Consider the following 19,851-nt stretch of genomic DNA (forward strand, 5'->3'; position numbering starts at 1 on the left):
TATACCCTCTTTCAGGGTAGAGCATGACCACCTTAGTCAGGCAATGGAGAAAGCCCAGCAGAGTGGAAAGCTAAACCCCAGCGGAAGTTCCAGTGCTTGATCATGTCTGAGCAGCTCAGCACCTGATGAAGCAGTAACCAAAGCTGCACCCGTAACTTCTCTGAATACCAAGCCCACACACGAAGCTGAGGTCACTGGAGTGTGCTCCTGAGGTGCAGCTAAGCATGCATGACACAGTCTTGGTGCAGACCTTCACTGCCAGTGTGGTATCTAGTTCAAGAAAGAAACATTTGAGTTTTGTCTTTATGGACAAAACTCATCCCGGCTGCACCCAAGACCTGGCCCAGGGGTAGGAGGGGGCTCTAAGCTCTCATGGAAGCAGCATGAAAATCCCTGTTGGGAAACCAACAAAACTCCAGGCCCATCTCTAGCCAGGAGCAGGCTGACAACACATGAGCAAAGACCCACTACCTGGACAGCAGCATGTTAAAAATTAGGGCAACCTGAAATGGACTGTGCTGTTGTGCCCTTTTAACCGTCAAGTACCCGACTCCCATGACCAGCAGGTGGGAAGAGATGGCTGACATGATTGGGAAGCTGTTGACACCTCTCTTGACTTGCCTTTATTTTATACTTATTTAAATAAATATGCCCAGCCAATCAGTGCCCACAGGGTACAAAGGCCCTGGGCAATCAAACTTGAGTTGCTTGGGGTAAGAAGGGAGAATGCCTTGGGTTTTCACTGCCTCTGAGGTTTCCGCCTTAGGCAGAGGGCTTGCTTGGCCTCTCAGTGCTTCATCCTCTAAGATTCCATGCTTTGGCTGCAGCCTGGAACTCATGTCTCCTGACACACTTGTGAACTTGCAGCTAGCTAGCATCCTGCTCTACTGGGACTACAAACCTCTCTGTTCCAGTTGTCATTCCTGTGTGATGAACAGTTTTCTTGTTGGAATTGCCAATCCTGTGCCAACAATTTCTCACCTTCCTCACCCTTTGCTATTCACTCACTTCATTCTTGGAGATGAGGCAAGAACAGGTCGGTCACAGAACTAAGTGTCTCGGCGACGGGCCTAAAACACTGGCAGTGACTTCATGATGGACCCAGGGTGCAGCAGTCTTCCCTGACCACAGCTTAGCAGAACAGACTGCTGAAGACACTGTGGCTCTTCTGCTCAGACAGCTTTGAAGACAGAGGGCACTCTATGCTCCACAGCTTCTTCGAGGATACCTGTGTGGCAGACTGACTGACCAGGTCTGGCAACAATGCAGTAAAGTACAGTAGCTGCATCTCAGAAGTTCCTCTCTCCAGCTGTGGGCCCTGCAACAGAGCTTGCCTGACTCCCCAGGGGGCCAACTTAAGCTGGAAATTAATGACTCCTTGCTTTCTTCATGTTTTGATACAATCTTCAGGAAAAATTTCCCCAAATAACAGGAAGAATTGAGGGTGGCAATGAGTGGGGTGATAGTAGGCTCTATCATCTAGTCCCAGGTAATTTCTCCTCCATGACTGTATTGTATTTGTTGTTCTACAACCTCTGATGAGGAATAGGTTCAGGTTTGGTCACCTCAACCCACCCCAGCATCCGCTGCTGAGCTGGAGCCTGGCCAAGAAGGAGTCCAAAGTGAGCCCACTGCTGTCATGCACCAGAGGAGAGAACTTACAAAAAGGATTTTATTAAATGGAAGAAGAATCTGGTGGGTGGAATATGAAATATACAAAAACTTTACATCAGATCCCTTAGAGCAGCACAAACCACCTCTCACCACACTGCCCATCCTGGCAGGCTATGGCCCCGGCAGCCCAGGCTGCAGACAGGACCTGCATCAGGAACTCCAGGCTGTCTGCAGATCCGCTGAGGGACTGAAGGGCAGCTGGGACTTCCAGGCCTGCCTGTGAGTCTTGGTGTCCTGTACGCACATATGTACAATGCTGTTTCATTTAAAAATCCTTTGAAAGTCAGACAGCGTCAGCTGTGAAAAAGGCCCAAGGTGCCAGGTTTTTGCTATGCTGCTCTCTAATCTTACTGGGCCCCCAGTCCTCACACTAAATATGCTGCTGCACTCAAAGGGAAGCCCCACGCCCTTCACTCCATGACCAGACATCACACATCCACTCTCGCCACGAGAGGCCCTGCTGAGCTCTTTGGCATAGAACACCAACTCCTCGTAACACCTCGTTGCTTAAAAAAGTAGACTTTCCTATAGTAAAACTTCTTACAAACACTTATTTCTGCAAAATAATGTGTTTCTGTATGGAGCTCTGCAAAATATATGTTTTTCTGGAGAAAAAGGACCCAAGCCAAGGGCTGGTATAGTGGCAGGTCCAAGTCACATGAGGTCATTCAGCTCCGCCTCCAGAGCAGCTGCCATTTCATCTGCCTCTGAACTGCTACCCTCCTCGTCATCATTGCTGGATTCCCCGCTGGACTCGCTGGCAGCATCTTCCTCATTCAGTTTTCTCTTGTGGCCTCTGAAGAGAGAAGAGAAACACTGTGAAACACTGGCAAGCATGCAGTCTTGTCAGCGCAAGAAGCAACCCCATCCTCACTATGTCAGGTTGGGCACGTTATGAGGGCATACTCTGCACTCAGTGCATTTGGAGGGTAGCGAATAGCTGAGGGCTGTGTGGACTAGTGAGAACATGTCAATCCTCAGGTATATGCTCCGGAAGCATGAAGCTACCATGACAGGAGTTCAGTAGGTGTACATGACAGATCTGTAGCAGCGAGGCTACAACAAGAATATGCCAGAAAGGAGGAGGTGGAGGATTTACAAGGTTCTCAAACATATCTCACTGGAGCTGGTTCTAACCCAACAAGACATTCAGGGAAGGCTCCTGGACTGTAGGTGGAAAGAGCATGATGGCCCTGAGTGTGGACAACAGGAATGAACACCACAAAGAGACAACGGCTACTACTGTAGGTGCCATGTCACGTTCTACAAAGACCCAGAGACATGAGCAGCCCCAGCTGTGTCTCCGGCCTTGTGACATGCACACTCTTTCCTTTGCTATTCAAAGTTCCAGACATAGACATGAAGGCAAGATTGTAGAGGAACAACTAAGCAAAGACTCCAAAGGGCATTCTTTCACAGCAAACACTCATGCTAAGTTACATTTCAGGTCACTAAGGGCAGCCCTGGGCCCTTGTTTTAATACTCATTTCCACAGGCAGTCACTCGAGCCAGTCACTAAAACAGAAACTAAAGCAATCACCAGCACGTTTCTAAGCACTGAAGCCTGTGCCCAGGAATCTGCAGACCAAAACCAGAGTGGCAGTGCACTGTTCAGCCTGTTCCTTTTCTGAGCCCCAAGGCTATGGTGGAAGTTAATCTATATTTAACCTTGTACCCTAGCCCATCTCACCCTGACAAGGGTAACTGGGCAACATCAGCCCACAGCTCCAATCCTAGGACAACTCAAACAAAATACATTGCAATTGTGGCCACAAAAGTTTCTTTGGCTAACATATACACATGTATGTATGTAACACATCTATGATATGTACAGTGGAAGCTAATATACCTAGATTGTAGCATAATGACTTGAAATCACGGGTGCTAGTATTAGGAAAGCTCTGTAGTTTTCCTGTGAGGCAGGTACGATGGGACAAGGTAATGGGATGGAAGCTTAGACAAGATTCCCTAAGTACCCATTCCAGGTGGCTCATCACATCTGCGTTACAGCACTAACAGCCCCAACAGTTCAGTGATCTGTAGACCTCCATGAGGTCCTTGGCTCCTCCCAGGTCACCTCCCAGCTTAGTTGTGCCCAGTGCCCCCTGAGGAAGAGAGGAATGAGATATTTTTATCTATATGCTGGGGGCCCTGGGATGTGAGATCTTCGTATCAAAAACTATGTATTCTATCAGTCTAAATTCAAAATCCATACATCATTTTTGAATGTCAAACAACTCCTTTCTACTAAGAAAAAACATTTAGATTTTTTAATATACAAAAATGAAGGGTTGAGATGCTGGAGAGATGCTCAGAGGCTGAGAGCACTGGTTGTTCTTCCAAAGGTCCTGAGTTCAATTCCCAGCAACCACACGGTGGCTCTCAACCATCTATAATGAGATCTGGTGCCCTCTTTTGGTGTGCTGGCCTACATGCAGACAGAACGCTGTATACATAGTAAATAAATAAATCTTTTTTCCCCTTTTTTCCTTTTTATTTTTTTCACAATTTATTAAATATATATCCCGATTGAAGCACCTCCCTTGACTCCCCCAGTTCCACTCTCCCTCCCACTCCCCCCCTCCATCCCCTTCCCCTAGTCCACTGAAAGGGGCAGTTCTCCACTATTGCCATCTGCCCATAGCTTGTTAAGTTTCATCAGAACCGCCTGTATCCTTGTCCTTCGTGGCCTGGCAAGGCTAGATCATCAGGAGCAGTGATCAAAGAGCAGTCAACCTGAGTTCATGATAGAGGCAGTCCCTGCTCCCCTTACTCAAGAGATCCATATGGAGACTGTCAATCAGCCACATCTGAGCAGGGGTCTAGGTCCTCTCCATGCATGGTCCTCCATTGGTGCATCAGTCTCTGCAGGACCCCTGGGGCTCAGATCTTTTAGTTTTGTTGGTCTCCTTGTGGGGCTCCTGTCCCCTCCATGCCCCTCTACTCCCATCCCTCCCTAAGACTCCCCGTGCTCTGCTAAAAAATTGGCTGTGAGCCTCAGCATCTACTTTGATCCCCTGTTGGGTGAATCATTTTAAAGGACCCTCTATAGTAGGCTCCCAACCAGTTTCCTCTCTTCCACGGCTTATGGTGTCTTATCCTGTCTTAAATCCTCACACTGGAGTAAAAAAACTAAAACTTAAGAGAAACTACAGAAGCAGGGAAAGTGCATTTCTCCAGTAAGATGGGGCCCTGACCACAGAAGTGTTGGTGGAAATAATGACAAGCACTAAGTGGTCTGGCTCCATGCAACAGCTGGCCCATATACATGGAGTATATGGTGACTGAGTAGTAGATCAGGCTGTTGTGTGGGCGGGACACTTTGCCAGGGATGGGGCAGGACCTTTGGAGATAAGGGCGCATTCTGTCACCTGTGTTCCACACATGGGACACATACCAAGAACACTCACTCCCAGCTTCAAGCCTCCAGATTCATACACAGCTCTCAAGTGATTTAATGCAGCAGCCACAGGGATATCAAGCTGCTAGGTTCCACTTCAAATTCTGTACACCTAGGGGAAGGGAAGCTAGCTGCCTGAGGCTCCCCTACAAAGCCCACCAAACTACTTCCCACTGTGGCCAAACCATGTTCTGCCGACAAACAGGTCTTCTCATCCTTTCAGAGCCGGCAGCTTTGTTTCCGGTCTTCACCATTCAAACCAGTGTGTGCCAAGTCTCACCATGGCTTTATTAAATAACTGGTGACTATGGGTGCATTTGTCACCTGTTATTATTATTTATACTATAATTATAATTATGTATCATATTGTACACCTCTGTGTACACCTCTCACTGCTCAGGTCTAGGGCCCTTCTTGTTGAGAGAGTGGAATCTCTTCAGGTGTGCACCCGGGCATCACTCCATCTGTAGCTACCTTCTTAGTCTCTTAAGTTTCTTTTACAAACAAAAGAAACTTTTGATTTCTGGCTGGTACTTTCTGAATTACTACTAAAAACTCACCCTAATTCAACACATGGTTACAAAGATTTTCTCCTGAAAACTTCTATTTAGGCGTGTATCTATTCTGAGTTCATTTCTGTGTTGGGTGTAAGGTATGAGTTGAGCTTTCTTCCTTTTGCAGTTGCAAAGCTTACTGCTATAGCACCATTTGTATGAACTGCCTGAGGGAATATGAAGATCCACTATTCAGAGAAACCTTTTGAATTGTGAAGCAAAAGAAGAAACCACCAAAAAAGGATAGTTGGCTTCAGGAAAGCAAGATTTGTTTGGCCAAACAGATTACAATGTTGCAAACCCTGGCTCTGCAGGTCAGGTGGTGCACACTTGGCCGTGTATGTGACGCAGCGTATGAAACATTCTAAGAGTGGCAAGACAGCAAGTAACCTAGAGAAGAGGTACTTCTCAAGTCAACAAAACCTCCCAAATTCACCGCGGACAACAAGCACAGAGTGCTGGGAAATGGAAATCAGGGTAACGAGGGCACAGTGCACCAGAGGGCACCGCATCCCCGAGACGGGATGTCCCCCTTCAGGCCAGGTGCAGGTGCTCAATGCCTGGAGTTCTGGGAGCTACATGAACTCAGGCTCCCTTCGGGAAACAGGCTCAACGCGTGCTGACACTGAAATACCCAACTGCTCTGTCCCATTTGCAGGACATCCTGTGTAAGGAATAAAAGCATCCATAGATGAGAATGTTGGTCTTGGACCAACTCCGCCAGGAAGGCAAGAAGCCTGAAGGAGGAGGAGCTGGCTCAGTGGAAGGGAAGGAAGGAGCGTGGATCCCTAAGCACTCATGTAAAAGCTGGTCACAATGGTGCACATCTATAATCCCAGTCGGGGGTGAGGCTCGGGTGCAGAAAAGTGGATCCTGGTAATGTGCTTGCCAGCTGGCCTCACTAAGTTCAAAGCTGTACTCGGTGAGAGACACTATAAAAATAAGGTTAAGTGATAGAGAAAGACAACCGATCTTGACGTGCATACGTGCATGCACAGACTAATGCATCTCCACACACAAAAACAAGCCAAGGAGGTTATTCAGCCTATGGCGACAGAGAAGACAGAGGTGTACAGATCCCAGGACACTGAGGTTCAGAGCTGGCAGAAGTTGTGACAACTTGCATCAGATTCTGAAATCCATTTTTAACTAGTTCTTGTTAGCCATGCTCAAAGAGCTTTAAATAAATTTCCTTTACCCTCAAAAATCCCTTCCGTGTCTCATGCTTTTTTCTCCAACAGCATCTTCAAACAGAGTGAGCCCAAGGCCCCAATTTGTAACTGAGTGGCCAATGGATAGGTACCAGAGAATAGCTAGCCCCTCTTTGAGGGTAAGGCTGCATTTTGTTATGGTGTAGGACAAATGAGTACCCGTGATCGGAAAGGAGGAGATGCTGGGCAGATAACGCTGGGTAAATACAGAACCCATATAGCCTCTGCTCTGGGAAAGCTGGCTGTGTTCTGGAGTGTGTGGAAGCATTTGTGTCCACTGTTAAGAGATCTCTACCGTTTGATTAGATCATTGGCAGTGAAACTCTGACAAGCTCAGTAGCACACTGCCTATCCTGGACAACAGTGCAGTTGGGAGCTTAGAGGTTCCTCAAGAAATGTGAGGGGAGAGGTGCCATGTAGGATCTGGAAGGAGCAGGAGGAATAAGGTCAGAGAAAGATGGCAAACGGCATAAAAGCATGGCATCTTTCTAAAGCCAAGCAGTGAATGCCTGATGGCAGACAAGCTTTCCAACAGAATCCTGCAGAGTACCAGAAAAACAAAGAAGGGATGACGCCTCAACAAGGCAACTCTTATTGAATCCTGACCGACGCAGTAGTGTCTTGACAGCAAGTACATTCAGAAAACCAGTGGTAACTGAGAGGAATCTAGTAAAAAACTGACGTCTTAAGACTGAAAAATGATTTCAGAAGTCTTTCCAAATGCCAACATCTGAAGTGCTGGCTCACAAGCTGCAGCAGGTTCTTCTGAAGACACCGCTTCCCGTGAACAACCATGCTGCCTGAGCAGAAATCATTACAATAGCATCACAAGAAAATACTTAACAACTCACTAGCTAAAACTAAACAGGAAAACATCAAAAAAGTCAGGCAAGGGGCAACCATGCCTTTAATTCCAGCACTTCCAGACAGGTAGATCTCTGTGAATTCCAGGCCAGCAGAGGCTACACAGTGAGACCTTGTCTCCAAAACAAAACAAAAACCCCAAAACAAAACCCCAACCCAACCAACCAAACAAGAATCCCAGGGATGTGGGGATAGTGACAAAATGATCTAAAGGTTAAAAATATGGATGATATCTAATTCTATTCCCACTGTTACTGTCCAGGGCGTGAGGACGATGTAGGGGAAGGTTAAAAATATGGATGATATCTAATTCTATTCCCACTGTTACTGTCCAGGGCGTGAGGACGATGTAGGGGAAGACAGCACAGATGTGTGCCTATCCTGGGTACCTGCTGGCTGGTGAGTAGGAAATGGCTTGAGATGGTCAACACTGACATAAGGACGATCTTCTATCGGATGCAGCTGGCTACTGTCAAATGCTGATGTCACTTGGTGACTTTCCATTCTCAAACAGCAATACACACTTAATGACAGCTAGAGCTGTAAATCTGTCACAAATATGGTTCTGGTGTGGGAAAACTGACTTCAGGTAAGTTCAACAGTCCACACTGCTGGACCTCCCTCTTTCTCTAGTGTCAGACCCTACTTTCCAACCCAACCTCCAGAAGGCAGGGCAATTTGGTTTAGATTCTGGAAATTCTTACTTCTTCCTGAGATTTGCTTTGCAGAGCTCAGCCAGAGAGAATGGCTTCCCTACCGAGAGTTAATTCCCTTAAGCACATTTTTACTACAAACTTCTTCATGAAGAGAGGTTTTAAGATAGGGTATCAAGTAGTCAACACTGCCCTTGTACTCCTGATCATCTGGCTTTTGCTACCCTGGAATTACAGGCATGCGAACAGTCGGCAAAGTACAAATATGTCTTTTTTTGGTCTTCAATCAATCCGTTGAAGGTCAACTTTATTACTTACTTGTTTATTTATAATCCAATACTTAAAGTTATGTGCATTAGTGAAAGGGAAGATAATGGTGGAATACCGTTTTGGATAGAAAGCCAAATGATGAACTCTTTTAAATTTAAAAATGAGAAAGCATCAGAGCTGAATTTTACAACAGGCTTCTTATTTTCAGGACACTTAGGCTGGTAGACTCTCTCCACACTGCCTCTGAGCTGCACACAGGGACTGCCTAAGCTGTGCTACCATCCTACTGGCTCCATCAGGCTACAGGCAGGGAGGTTACAACTGTATCTCTAGTTGGTAAGACACATATACACGTACGTGTGTGGAAACCCATTGGTGGGTGTGTCTTATCTATTTGAATCTCAAGGAGTAACTTTAGGAGTAATTGACTCTTACGGAAACACAGGGACCAGGGCGCACCGGAGGACGTGTGTGGGATGTGAACTTGTGGTAATGATTCCAAGGAAGTAAGAAGTAGAACATATGCTCTCCCCAAAGATGGCAAGACCATGAGAGAACACACAGATTGGGGCAGCGAGACCACGGGGAAAACAGACACAAGAGCAGGGCCATGGGAGAAGGGGACCGATGGCTAGCAGGTCTACAGTGAGAAGAATCAAAACAGCAGGTCCAGTCTTTACTGACAATCCCTACTTCAGAAAGCTAGCCCTGCCCCAACCTTCATAACCTCAGCCTGTAAGAGAGCTTTATAGGAACTGGTACACAGGCTATAAACACTACTGGCTACAAACACTGTGTGCAGTACAGTTTAAAATACACCACAAGTAAATTTAGGTAATTAAAAATTACCTCGAAAATTAGAAACAAACAGCTGTAGGCCATAGTAATAAGCGCCTACAACTGATATGTTTCATTTCCTCTTAGTGTAACATGCAATATTTATATTTTGCTCTTACAACCAGCTGCACAACTCCAGAGAAATATTAGCAGATTTAATTTTAGAAAATCTGAAAGCTTGAAAAAAAGGAAATCAAATTCAGTGTGGTAGAAGGATATAAATATGAATAATAGATGTAAATTTCCTCCCCAATATTTCAGCTTTCTGAACTCACTGTTGTCACAGCACACATGGATTAGTGCCTAAGGTTTATTATTCAAAAAGATGCAGAACTATTTTAATAAACAGTTCTGTTTTACACCAGCATCCAATCCAACAGGAGCCATAAGCCTACCAAGCGTGCACTGTTCACACACTGATTACAACTTGTGCGGTTTGTTTGGTAGAAAGGAAAGACCAGCATTATAAAGGGCAACCCTGCTTTATTCCACTGTCTTCACTGAGCATGGACAGGTCAGGGTATGCTGCACAAGCATGGAGAAACACTTCTCAAAAGGTTTGTTTGAGTGGCTATGCACATACTGAAGCATGTGACTTTGCATATAGATAAAACTATGCAGAGAAAAAATGTTGTGCCTGCTCTTAAACACACAGACAGACACACACACACACACACAGACACACACACACACACACACACACACACACAAATACACTTACTTTGTGAGGTCCATTCTAGCGTTCAGATATGAACAGATAGCAGTATAGAAACTGCAGTTAGGACATACAATATGGTCACACAGCTCCTGTGTTTTGCAAAACAATTATCTTGACAGCTTTTGAAGAGCCTGAAAGCTCACATATAGACACAGGCGATACAGGTTTCAGGTAGGAGCTTTTCTGATCTGTCCCCGCTAGCCACAGATACACAGATTCAGGCCAGACATTTTATAACTCCACTAGCTGCCCAAAGATCTGGAGCTTCCTTCTGGATCATAGCCTCTATTCCAGGGACTGACATGGATCAAGTCAGTATCACATCTGGGGATACAGCTCTGGGCTCCTAACTGCCTGTTCCTGCCGACCTCCTGCCTACATCCTCTGCAGTGTTGCCAGCGTTGGCACTTCAGTGTGTCACAGGCCCAGCATAGCTGTTTGCATCACAGAAGCCACTGAGAAGAAGAAATGGCTGAGCACTCTCCTCCACGGCTACTGGACACTCCCTATGGCTTCATAATGTTGTTGGAGAATTATGCTCAGTCTAATGTGTCAGACTGTTGGAAAGAGTCTGCTGGGAAGGGTGTCTTCTCCAGGTGTCTTGGCAGATAAATGCTCTGCAAGCACCCATATGACCCGATGCCCTGTTTCCCACCTGAAAGTACATTTACCTCACAGAAGAGCTTTTGGGAACACATCAAGATCCTCTTGAGTTTTCTTCTCATCTTTCACATTTATAATTTTACTGTGTTGTGGCTGTGTGGATTTCTTATCTTACATGGGGTATGTTGAACTTTTGGGTCATATAAATCAAACCCATCAAAATTGGGGAAGGTTTCAGACATCTTTTTTTCCAGAGTACTTTTTCTGCTTTCTCTTGCCTAAAGCTAATTATCATGCCAAACATAGTTTCTGTGTGAGCATCTCTGTAGTACTACTTACTATCTATCTACCTAGATAGATGTGAGAGCTGGGACTAATGTAAGCCTCCAGGGGAGGGAGGGTCTGGGGCAGGCTTGGTCAGAGGTGTCTGACCATCGCTGGTGACCACATGTTCTCCATGAGGAAGACACACAGAGCTGAGCCCAGGGCCAGGAGAGGTAATCTGTATAAGGAAATTACTCCTTTATAAACTAGTGCTATTTTCTTGTTCACTCTGTGTCCTCATACCTAGGACAGCGGCAAATAAGCAGCAGGGCCTGCCCTGGGGCTCTGTGTCCATCTAGCATATCCCAGGCTGCCATCTGAGAAGCTCATCCAGGCTGGTATGTGTGAAGCACCAATGGGGAAGATGCAATATTGGCCTCAACAACAACAACAACAAAAAAAAAGGTTCTAGTGCCACCGCAGCCAAAAAAGGACAAATAACTCCACCTGGCTTTCTCTCACCCAGAGTTAAAGGTTATCAGCAAAACTGCTGTGGCCTTTGGCATTTAAATACTGTTGCTTTCACTTTTCCACTACTCTAGGAACAGACTAAGGTCATGTTGTATTTCAAATCTGACAGCTGCTGGTCATGACATATCCTTCTACTCCCACTAACAAACTCTTGCTAGGAGGGAAGGGAGCTATGAAGGACCACACCTGAGGGGTCATGCTATACCTGTGTGACTATTCTACCTGGGTGGAAGACACTTTTCAAGCTTGTGCTGGATCTCGTCCTTAGGGCATGTGTAGAGAATGTGAGGCTGTGTGCTGCTATGGGAGGAGAATGACTCACTTCTTGGTGGATATGTACAAAATACAGCCTCCTTCCTTCTGTTAGTCACTGTCAAGTTCAAGTGATGCTGATTCTGAACAGCTTGGCCCCATGAAACTGACAGGATGTGCTGCCAAGCAGAGCTCCACATGACAAACCAAACCTGCACCTCAGCTGCAGCACTTCATCTCACATAGGAATGGAATTACTTAGAAACTTGGCAGAGATGTGAGACCTCCAAAATTTGAGAAGCACAATGCTGATGGGCTGGGCCTGGTCTTGGGCAAGAAATCATGAAGTGGGGCTCTTAGGATTATTCCATGCCCCCTAGAGAGCCTGAGAGTAATGTGGGCTACATGCTGCTATCATAGTCTATGTTGCAGTATCAGTAAAAAAACAAAACAACAAGAAAACCAAACAACACTGGAAGTGTTTCCATAGGCCTAGTGGAGTGTTACTCTTACTACTTGTCCTCCCTGGGGTTGCCACCTCTGGGTCAAGAGGTCACATCCAAGCTAGGACGCTGGTCTTAATTATTTTGTATTTTGTTCACCTGGACTGACTCAACCAGTGCTGTTGCTATTCTCATTCAGGTTTCTGAAGTTAATGCCAGGAGGCTGAGCAACTCTCCTATATCACAGAGTGGGTGGGAGAAGGCTCCAGGAATCAAATTCTAAAGGAGACCCTTCAGAGCATCTTGTGCATTTCTTTGTACAACTGAGGCCCTGCCAGTTGTACAGAAATTAAATTCTAAAGGAGACCCTTCAGAGCATCTTGTGCATTTCTTTGTACAACTGAGCCCTGCTGGGCTCAGTGTCTCTCTCAGATGAGATGTCTAAGGTCTTAAAGAAAAAGCATGGTTGTGAGGTGGTATGGTCAGCAGCATGTTCTGAGCTGTAAGGACCACACCTTGGACAACTCCAACAATAAGACAACACCCCAATCCTAGAGAGAAGGATGGGACCGAGAAGTCAGATGGCTCTTGTGATGGAATTCTTTGACAGGGACACAGACACTATGGTTCTCTCTGCCAGGAAGCAGATATACTCATGCGGGCTCGGTGGGTGCACGTACAGAGGCTGAGTGCTGAGGGTAGCGGACCCTTGTCTTATGTCTACCTCTAGGCCCGTTGCCCCCCATATGGTAACATACATTTTCATTGGATATTTTATGGCAACAGGGCTATGCCACCAAGGCTACATAGATGCAGTAAGGCTGCCCTGACACTGAGGCCTCAGGAATGCCATTGGCTGTGTATGCATACACTGATACTGATCAAGCCGTATTTTTATTTAAAAGGGCCCTCACCACACTACTCTGCATCCTGCCTTAAACTGTGAGAGATGAGGGAACAAAAATGACATGTAACAAGTCTTGCTCTACCACTTGACTGCCCACCAGTGACAGCAGAGCTGGGCACTCATGATCCCTGATATTTAGGAAGAGTTTGCTATAGCAGCAGCACCTCATCTGTGTTTGCACTTGTACACACAAGGTAAGGCAAGGTAACTTCCCTGGGATGGGGCCTCTAAAAGTACAATCGGAGCAAGCTACACCCCCATTGGCAGCGGCTCAAACGTAGGTTCCTGGAACATAAGGACCATGCTTCAAGCAAGGCCAAGGGTGCACCTCAGGACACTCTCCAACCCCACAGGTGCCACCCTTACCATCTCATACGCTAACCTGAGGTGGGGCAGTCAGACATCTCAGTGTAGAACTGAGAACATGTAGTCAGAATCTAGTTCCCATGAACGGTCTGACAAAGCGACAGTGCCCTACGGACACCAAAACAGGCCAGGTAGGTTTCTTTTCTCTCTTCCCACTCTTGTGAAAATGACATCAACATGAAACCTAGAACAAACTGCAGACCTCAATGACAGTGACCTACATGACACCTGGCATTTAAAGGAAGTGTGCAGGCCTGGGGCTGCCCATTGTTTGCCTTCCCTTGGACTTCCTCCCCCATGTGGTCCCTACTGCCTAGCCCCCGGACACCCTTCTTTCCTGGCCGTGCTTACCTGGGCCCACGCATGCCAGTGGTGCTCCTCTCGCCAGACGAGGACAAACCTATAGGCTGTTCTCTTCGGATCCCTGGTGCCCTGGGCTTCCTGGGCTTCGGTGCTCTCTCCTGTTCATTGTCTTGGTCTTCTGGCTTCTTCTTCTCACTGTCACTGTCGTCACTGCCTTCTCCAAGAATGTCATCGACCTAAAAAGAGGAGGAGAGTCAGTGATTTTCAAGTTAGCTTTCTGTAGGAGTACTTGATCCAAACTCGCCCAGGAAGGGCTGCAAACACTATCCCCATACAAGGGCATACTCAGAGCCCTGCATACCCAGCATTCTGCAGGGAGCGAGAGGTTTAGCTCTGCTTTCTTTTTGAAAACTGGGGCCTGAAAGTGAGCTTAAATGATAGCAGAAGAGCAGGGGTGTACTGAGACTAATTTGTTAACTGCCGTGGAGCTTGAACACATCGGTCCAAAGAAGGGATGGTGGCTTCCATTCACAGGCCTAAGTTCTCACACACTGCACTGACAGATTTCCTGTGAGTGGTTGGACAGTTCACATTTTCTAGATTGGCGAGACCCATAGCCCGAGTGTGTACTTGCCAGGGCAGAGCGGCTCCTGGATATTGGACTCTGGAGTGCAGTTGTGTTGCAAGGCAGTGGTTCAGTTGGGTTTTCTCTTTCCCATCTACCTCTACCTGCGGATATGACATGAGGGTGATGCTAGAACAATGTGAACAGGCCTGCCTGCCTGCCTGGGATTCTTGCAGAGGGAAGTGAGGTAGCAGGAGCAAAGAACTTGTGGGGAGGGCACGGCAAACAGAAGACAGGCAACAAGGAGGCATTTGGGGAACCTTACTTGGGTCCAACACTACAGTGAAGTGCCCGGGTGTTACTCTACTGTGCATGTGGGGCCTGATGCTGTGCAGAGCCAGGCCCTGGCTTTGACAATCTGGCTCCAGAACTCAAGCTCTCAGCTCTTCTCCTGCACTGTAGAGATGCAAAGAAGAGATGCAGGGTAGAGTGAGGCTGAGTTCAGCTGCTCACCAGTGATGTGGCCGACTGAGTTTCAGCAATGATAATGCGACAGGATCCTGCCCATCCATCCTGATAGGGGCTTCTACCCACAGAGTAGCTTTGCCAGGCCAAGGGGCAACCTGGGTGACATATATGGCCACCAGGGTCTTTGTGTGGTTGACTTTATCTATATTCCAACCAGAAAGGCATTTCAAAATTTCTATTAAATTTCTGACCTGAGCATGCATTAACTGCTGGCTGGCTGAAGACCTAGAGAAACATCTTAAAAGTGAAACCACAATTGGGGCCAAACACCAAGTGTGGCCTCATTTTAATTAATCTTCTGTTTAAGAATGACATGAAATTTCCAAGTGTCTCAAGTGCCTTTTGAAAACTGTCTGTAATGAACAATTTAAAATATGTAACAGAAGTTGGGCAGTGGTGGCTCATGCCTTTAATCCCTGCACTTGGGAGGCAGAGGCAGGCAGATCTTTGTGAATGTGAGGCCAGCTTGGTCTATAGAGTGAATTCTAGGACAGCTAAGGATATACAGAGAAACCCTGTCTCCAAAAAAAAAAAAAAAAAAGACAAAAAATTATATATACTTATATTCTTTATATATATATCTATGTATGTATGTGGAAAAAGTTCAACATATACTGAATTAAATCCTCAAATCTTCAAAAAAAAAAAAAAAAAAAAGGCGGCAAACAGCATATCAAATGCTACTGTGTCTATCAATACAGAATACATGGGGGTCCACTAGTCAATCTCAGGAGACAGGCTCTCTCAGACTCTGTCTTACCACCACACTGGAGCCAGAGAGTGTGGCAGGAGGCTGAGAGCACAAAGGCAACAGCGACACCTGAACACAGGGCCAGAGTACAGCAGCTAGCCCAGAAGCCCGGGGTCCTACGTGGCCCTTCTCCCTTTGTCACAGTAGTGCCATGCAAGAGGTTGACACGGCTTCCTCTAGCCTGGTATAGAAACCAGAGGATGAATGTGTAGAACTTGCCAGGGAATGGCTCCGTATCAGCTTCACAAACAGGACAAGGACTACCTTAAAATGCCACCATTCACATGACAGACCAGGGAACATGAGCTCCAAGGAAAAAGTTCTATTAACCATAAACTTTTATCATCAGATTTGGAAGCCACACAAATGCATTTATTTTCTTGTCCAAAAGAACCAACATTCTAGTGGTAGAACTTTCTGACAGAAAGGCTAATGTATTTATAGATGCTTTTTTTTTTCTGGAAGTTTCCTGATGATGCTGCAAAGGACAGAGGACTCCACATAGAATTTCAGGACTCTGCCTCACATCTTTAAAGCACAACACTGCTAACACAAGCTGACTTCACGGTCTAGAATTCACTGCACAACTTCACTTGTTGCTTCCTGAGACTGTCCTGGTCTCCTCTTTTTGTGAAAGTTAATGTCCATCAGTCACAGGTCCTGGCATATGCCACAAACCATGATTCAGTGTCATGAACAGCCACTACCACACAGTTATTTTCAAGACCCCTATATGTCATTCTTCTTTGTCTGGGCTAGGTTGGTTCTGCTGCTGGACAAGGCTTTGTATTGTACGGAAAGAATGGTGCTGGAACTGTCTCAGTGGTGGGCTCCTGAGGGTCGGAAGGAGCCAAGCACTTAATTGAGACAGAAGGGATCTGTCTCCAAGCCCAAATGCAACAGAGGAGTTTGCCATTCCTATGGTAGATAAGTCTCACACAAGGCTGTTTTGATCACCTAGAAGAGACTCTTCTACTGGGTCCAGAGGCCTAGTGATCATGCTAAACAGAGAGTGGCAGCTCATGACCTCACTCCTACAAAAGCGAGAAATCCACCTGTACCCACCAGAAGCTGGGAGGACACTGGCTGACAGGAACGCTCCGAGGCTCAAGAGAAAACCCTACTCCCAGTACTTGACTCCTGACCCTGGGAACATGACAGAGGAAAGATAGAGGTTTCTTTAAGCTTCTGCATCTGCAGTACTTATTATGCAGCACAGAAAACTAACACAGTGGTGGAATGTAATTTAAGGGGAATCATGTGAACTCAGAAGCTATTTTTATGAACAGAAAACACTTTGAAGGCCAAAGACAAACTTTAATGACGTGAAAAATCCCAAACTTGGAAAACAAACTTGAGGTGTTCTGAAACTGCTCAAGAGGATTTAAAACTGTCACAGATGCTGGCTGTAGACAGCACATATGTTCTAAAAATGACTTATGCAAATTATACTCTAAAACCCCAGAAAGTTCTTTACACTAGGGAGATAAAAACAAAAGATAACCATGTCTTTCTCACACATAAGCTTTTACATGCAATAACCCCTATCTCACTAAATACCCAGAGACCAACACTTTCAGGAAATAGAGGACCAGAGAGACACAGGATCATTCTTCCAAACATTTATCAACTTAAAAAAAAAAATCAAAACCAAGCACAAACACCTGATAAGGAACTTTTAAATCATCATCATTCTATATAGGATATCCTGTTACTAAGTAGCTCAGTGATGCCTCCTGACTAAACAGCTTACAAAAAGAACATGCAATTACGGACTTGGTTAACTAGGATAACTGTCTAAGATCCAGTCACAAGTTGACAAGAGGTAGAAATGACTGCTGTTTATTAACAGAACATACCCAAATACTATCTCTGCATGTCTGCTGTGCCTTGTTAAAACTAATCATCAGATGGTGCACGGTCACAGCTGAGGTGCTTTTCAGTGTACCAGACGAATTCCAATTTAGTGTTAATTACTACTGTTGCTGATCTTAGCGCAAAGAGTAATTGATTATACATAAATCAAATATAAACAGTGATCAATTAGTGTTATAAAGAGAAAGGAAGCAGATCTGATGTATAAGCACTTACTAGATGACTGCTGAATTCAGAACAACAAACTCACTCTAACAATGTCAATATTCAGGTTTTGGTGCAAACAGGGGTAATCAGCAGGTAATCATTACACTGTGTGAGTAAAGCCACCCACTCTGCTCTCACTAATAAGCACTCATTGCATGTTCCTTATCTAGGAGGAGCGAGTCTTCAAGGAGACAGGGGTGGGGTGGGGGAGGGGTGAAGGAGGCCACTTGGCAAGGAGAACCATGACCAGTGGGAGAGACAAGCCTGGCCCCTGGCTCCAGGTGACTTTGTTCCTGTCCGTGGCTAGTGCAGACACCTGCCCTGCTTCTTTTGCTGACTGGCCTGACCCAACAGCATAGTTTTCAAAGATTCAATCCCACAAGTAGGTAAGCAAGAAAATATGATAGTGTATCTGTCTCTGCTTCATTATCACAATATTAAAATCATTCTTTTCAGGTATTGTCACCCTTGACTTTTTTTTAAAAGGTAACTACTTATTAATAATCTAAGGATAAACAGATTGTCCACAATAGTAATGCTAACTTGCTCCCTAAAACAAAGATGAAACCATAGGAGAATTCTCTAGTTTTTCTAAAACCATCACTCTGGAAAGCACAAATCAGTAAACTCTCCTAGTTTCATTGCTGTCCAAGTACACGCTGCCCAAGTGAGTATAAAACAGACAGACCACAGAACAGAAGATGTGGGCCGTCCCTACTCAGATCAGAAGATACACAAAGCAGCAAACAGAAGGTTGGGAATAATAATACAAAAAAGTTTAGGCCACCGCAAAAAGAAGTGTTTAAAATTTGACAAATAACTGTGCAAGTTTTTCCTGGTATATAGAAGTCCATGGGGTCAACCAATCCTTGAGAAAATTTCCAGCCTTACTCCCCAAAGATTCTACACAACAGATTAAGGTGGACTGCACAAAACTGGCTGGCGACCGCTTGACAGACACCGACCCACCTTTCAAACACACACACACAGCACGTGCGAGAGAGAACAAACACACCTTCTCATGGGCTCTCTGACGTAAACGAAAAGTATCAGGAAAGTCTGGGACCTGAAGCTGACACATCTGGCCAGACGGCTCTGTATTAGGAGGCTGGTCTGCCTCCTCCGCAGTTCAAACACTCTTGAGCCATCATTTCTTCTAGAACCTTCCTGTACCTTCCTCCTTCAGGCTCATGGTCAGCACTACTCCAAGGTTCCTTCCATCCCATTCCACCGCTCATAGGTCATTTTCAAGATAAAAATCACTCCTGAGATTCTATCTTGAAGGATCCCATGTCACTTCCGTCACCCCTGACCACTATGGTTCCACTGGTAGATTTCAGTGGCTCTGCCGCACTTTCTGCATGTGTCACTTATGGAGCTGGTTTTTCGGTGTAGTTTCTATTCTTCAGTCACCTCAGGATGGTTCACCTTTCAGTGACTACATAAAGCTGAATTAAAGTTTCTTTGCTCACTTTACTGTCATAGTCCTGCTTTCAGTGTACAGCACTGACTTTGCAAATGAAATCTGTGCTGCTTTCTGTGGACAAGGCTTCAAAGTCAATGTCAGAGGCCCTATAATGCTATGCACTGTGTCAAGCCCTGATGGTCTCAGATGATCACAGCTGCCCTCGAGCAGTTCTCAGGAGGGTATTCCTTCCCCAGGTCTCCCTCAGAGACTTACCCTCAACCCCAGCTCTGCAGTGGGTAGTGGCAGGTAGTTCTTTTGGGACCAGAACTGCCCTTAACAAAGTAGCAAGGGTTATAGGTAATGGTATGCTACACCCTGACCCCACCAAATTCTCAAACCATAAGGGCCACTTTTGATGAAAATGTTGACATTTCACTGGCACTACCAGATGCCTAATGGGCAAATAAAATGTTGGCATCTCTGCCTTCATTTTGTAGCCAGTCTCCTTTACTCCCTTAAAAGTCTGGGTTAGATTCCTGCTCAGCTCTGCACATAGACATGTTCATCATTTAAGGAGGGTCCATATAAATCGGCAATCCCTCCTTTGACGCTGACAGTCCTCAGATACATGTAAAGAGATATTTTCAAGATGATTATGGGCATCAAA

General features: G+C 45.8%; 1 protein-coding gene across 1 annotated transcript in view; it reads right to left on the reverse strand.

The window, feature by feature from the left end:
- Positions 1-1,654: 1,654 nt before the first annotated feature.
- The window catches only part of Ctdp1 (CTD phosphatase subunit 1), a 62,283-nt gene continuing 44,086 nt past the window's right edge, over positions 1,655-19,851 (reverse strand). The window contains exons 12-13 of the mRNA XM_055628024.1: positions 13,899-14,086; positions 1,655-2,470 (exon numbers count right to left, since the gene is read on the reverse strand). Of these exons, the coding sequence (XP_055483999.1) occupies positions 2,329-2,470; positions 13,899-14,086 (330 nt within the window). The 3' untranslated portion in view covers positions 1,655-2,328. The remainder of the gene's footprint in view (positions 2,471-13,898; positions 14,087-19,851) is intronic.

Source organism: Psammomys obesus, unplaced genomic scaffold (assembly GCF_907164565.1).
Source record: "Psammomys obesus unplaced genomic scaffold, mPsaObe1.curated_primary_1811, whole genome shotgun sequence".
NCBI classification, from domain to species: domain Eukaryota; kingdom Metazoa; phylum Chordata; class Mammalia; order Rodentia; family Muridae; genus Psammomys; species Psammomys obesus.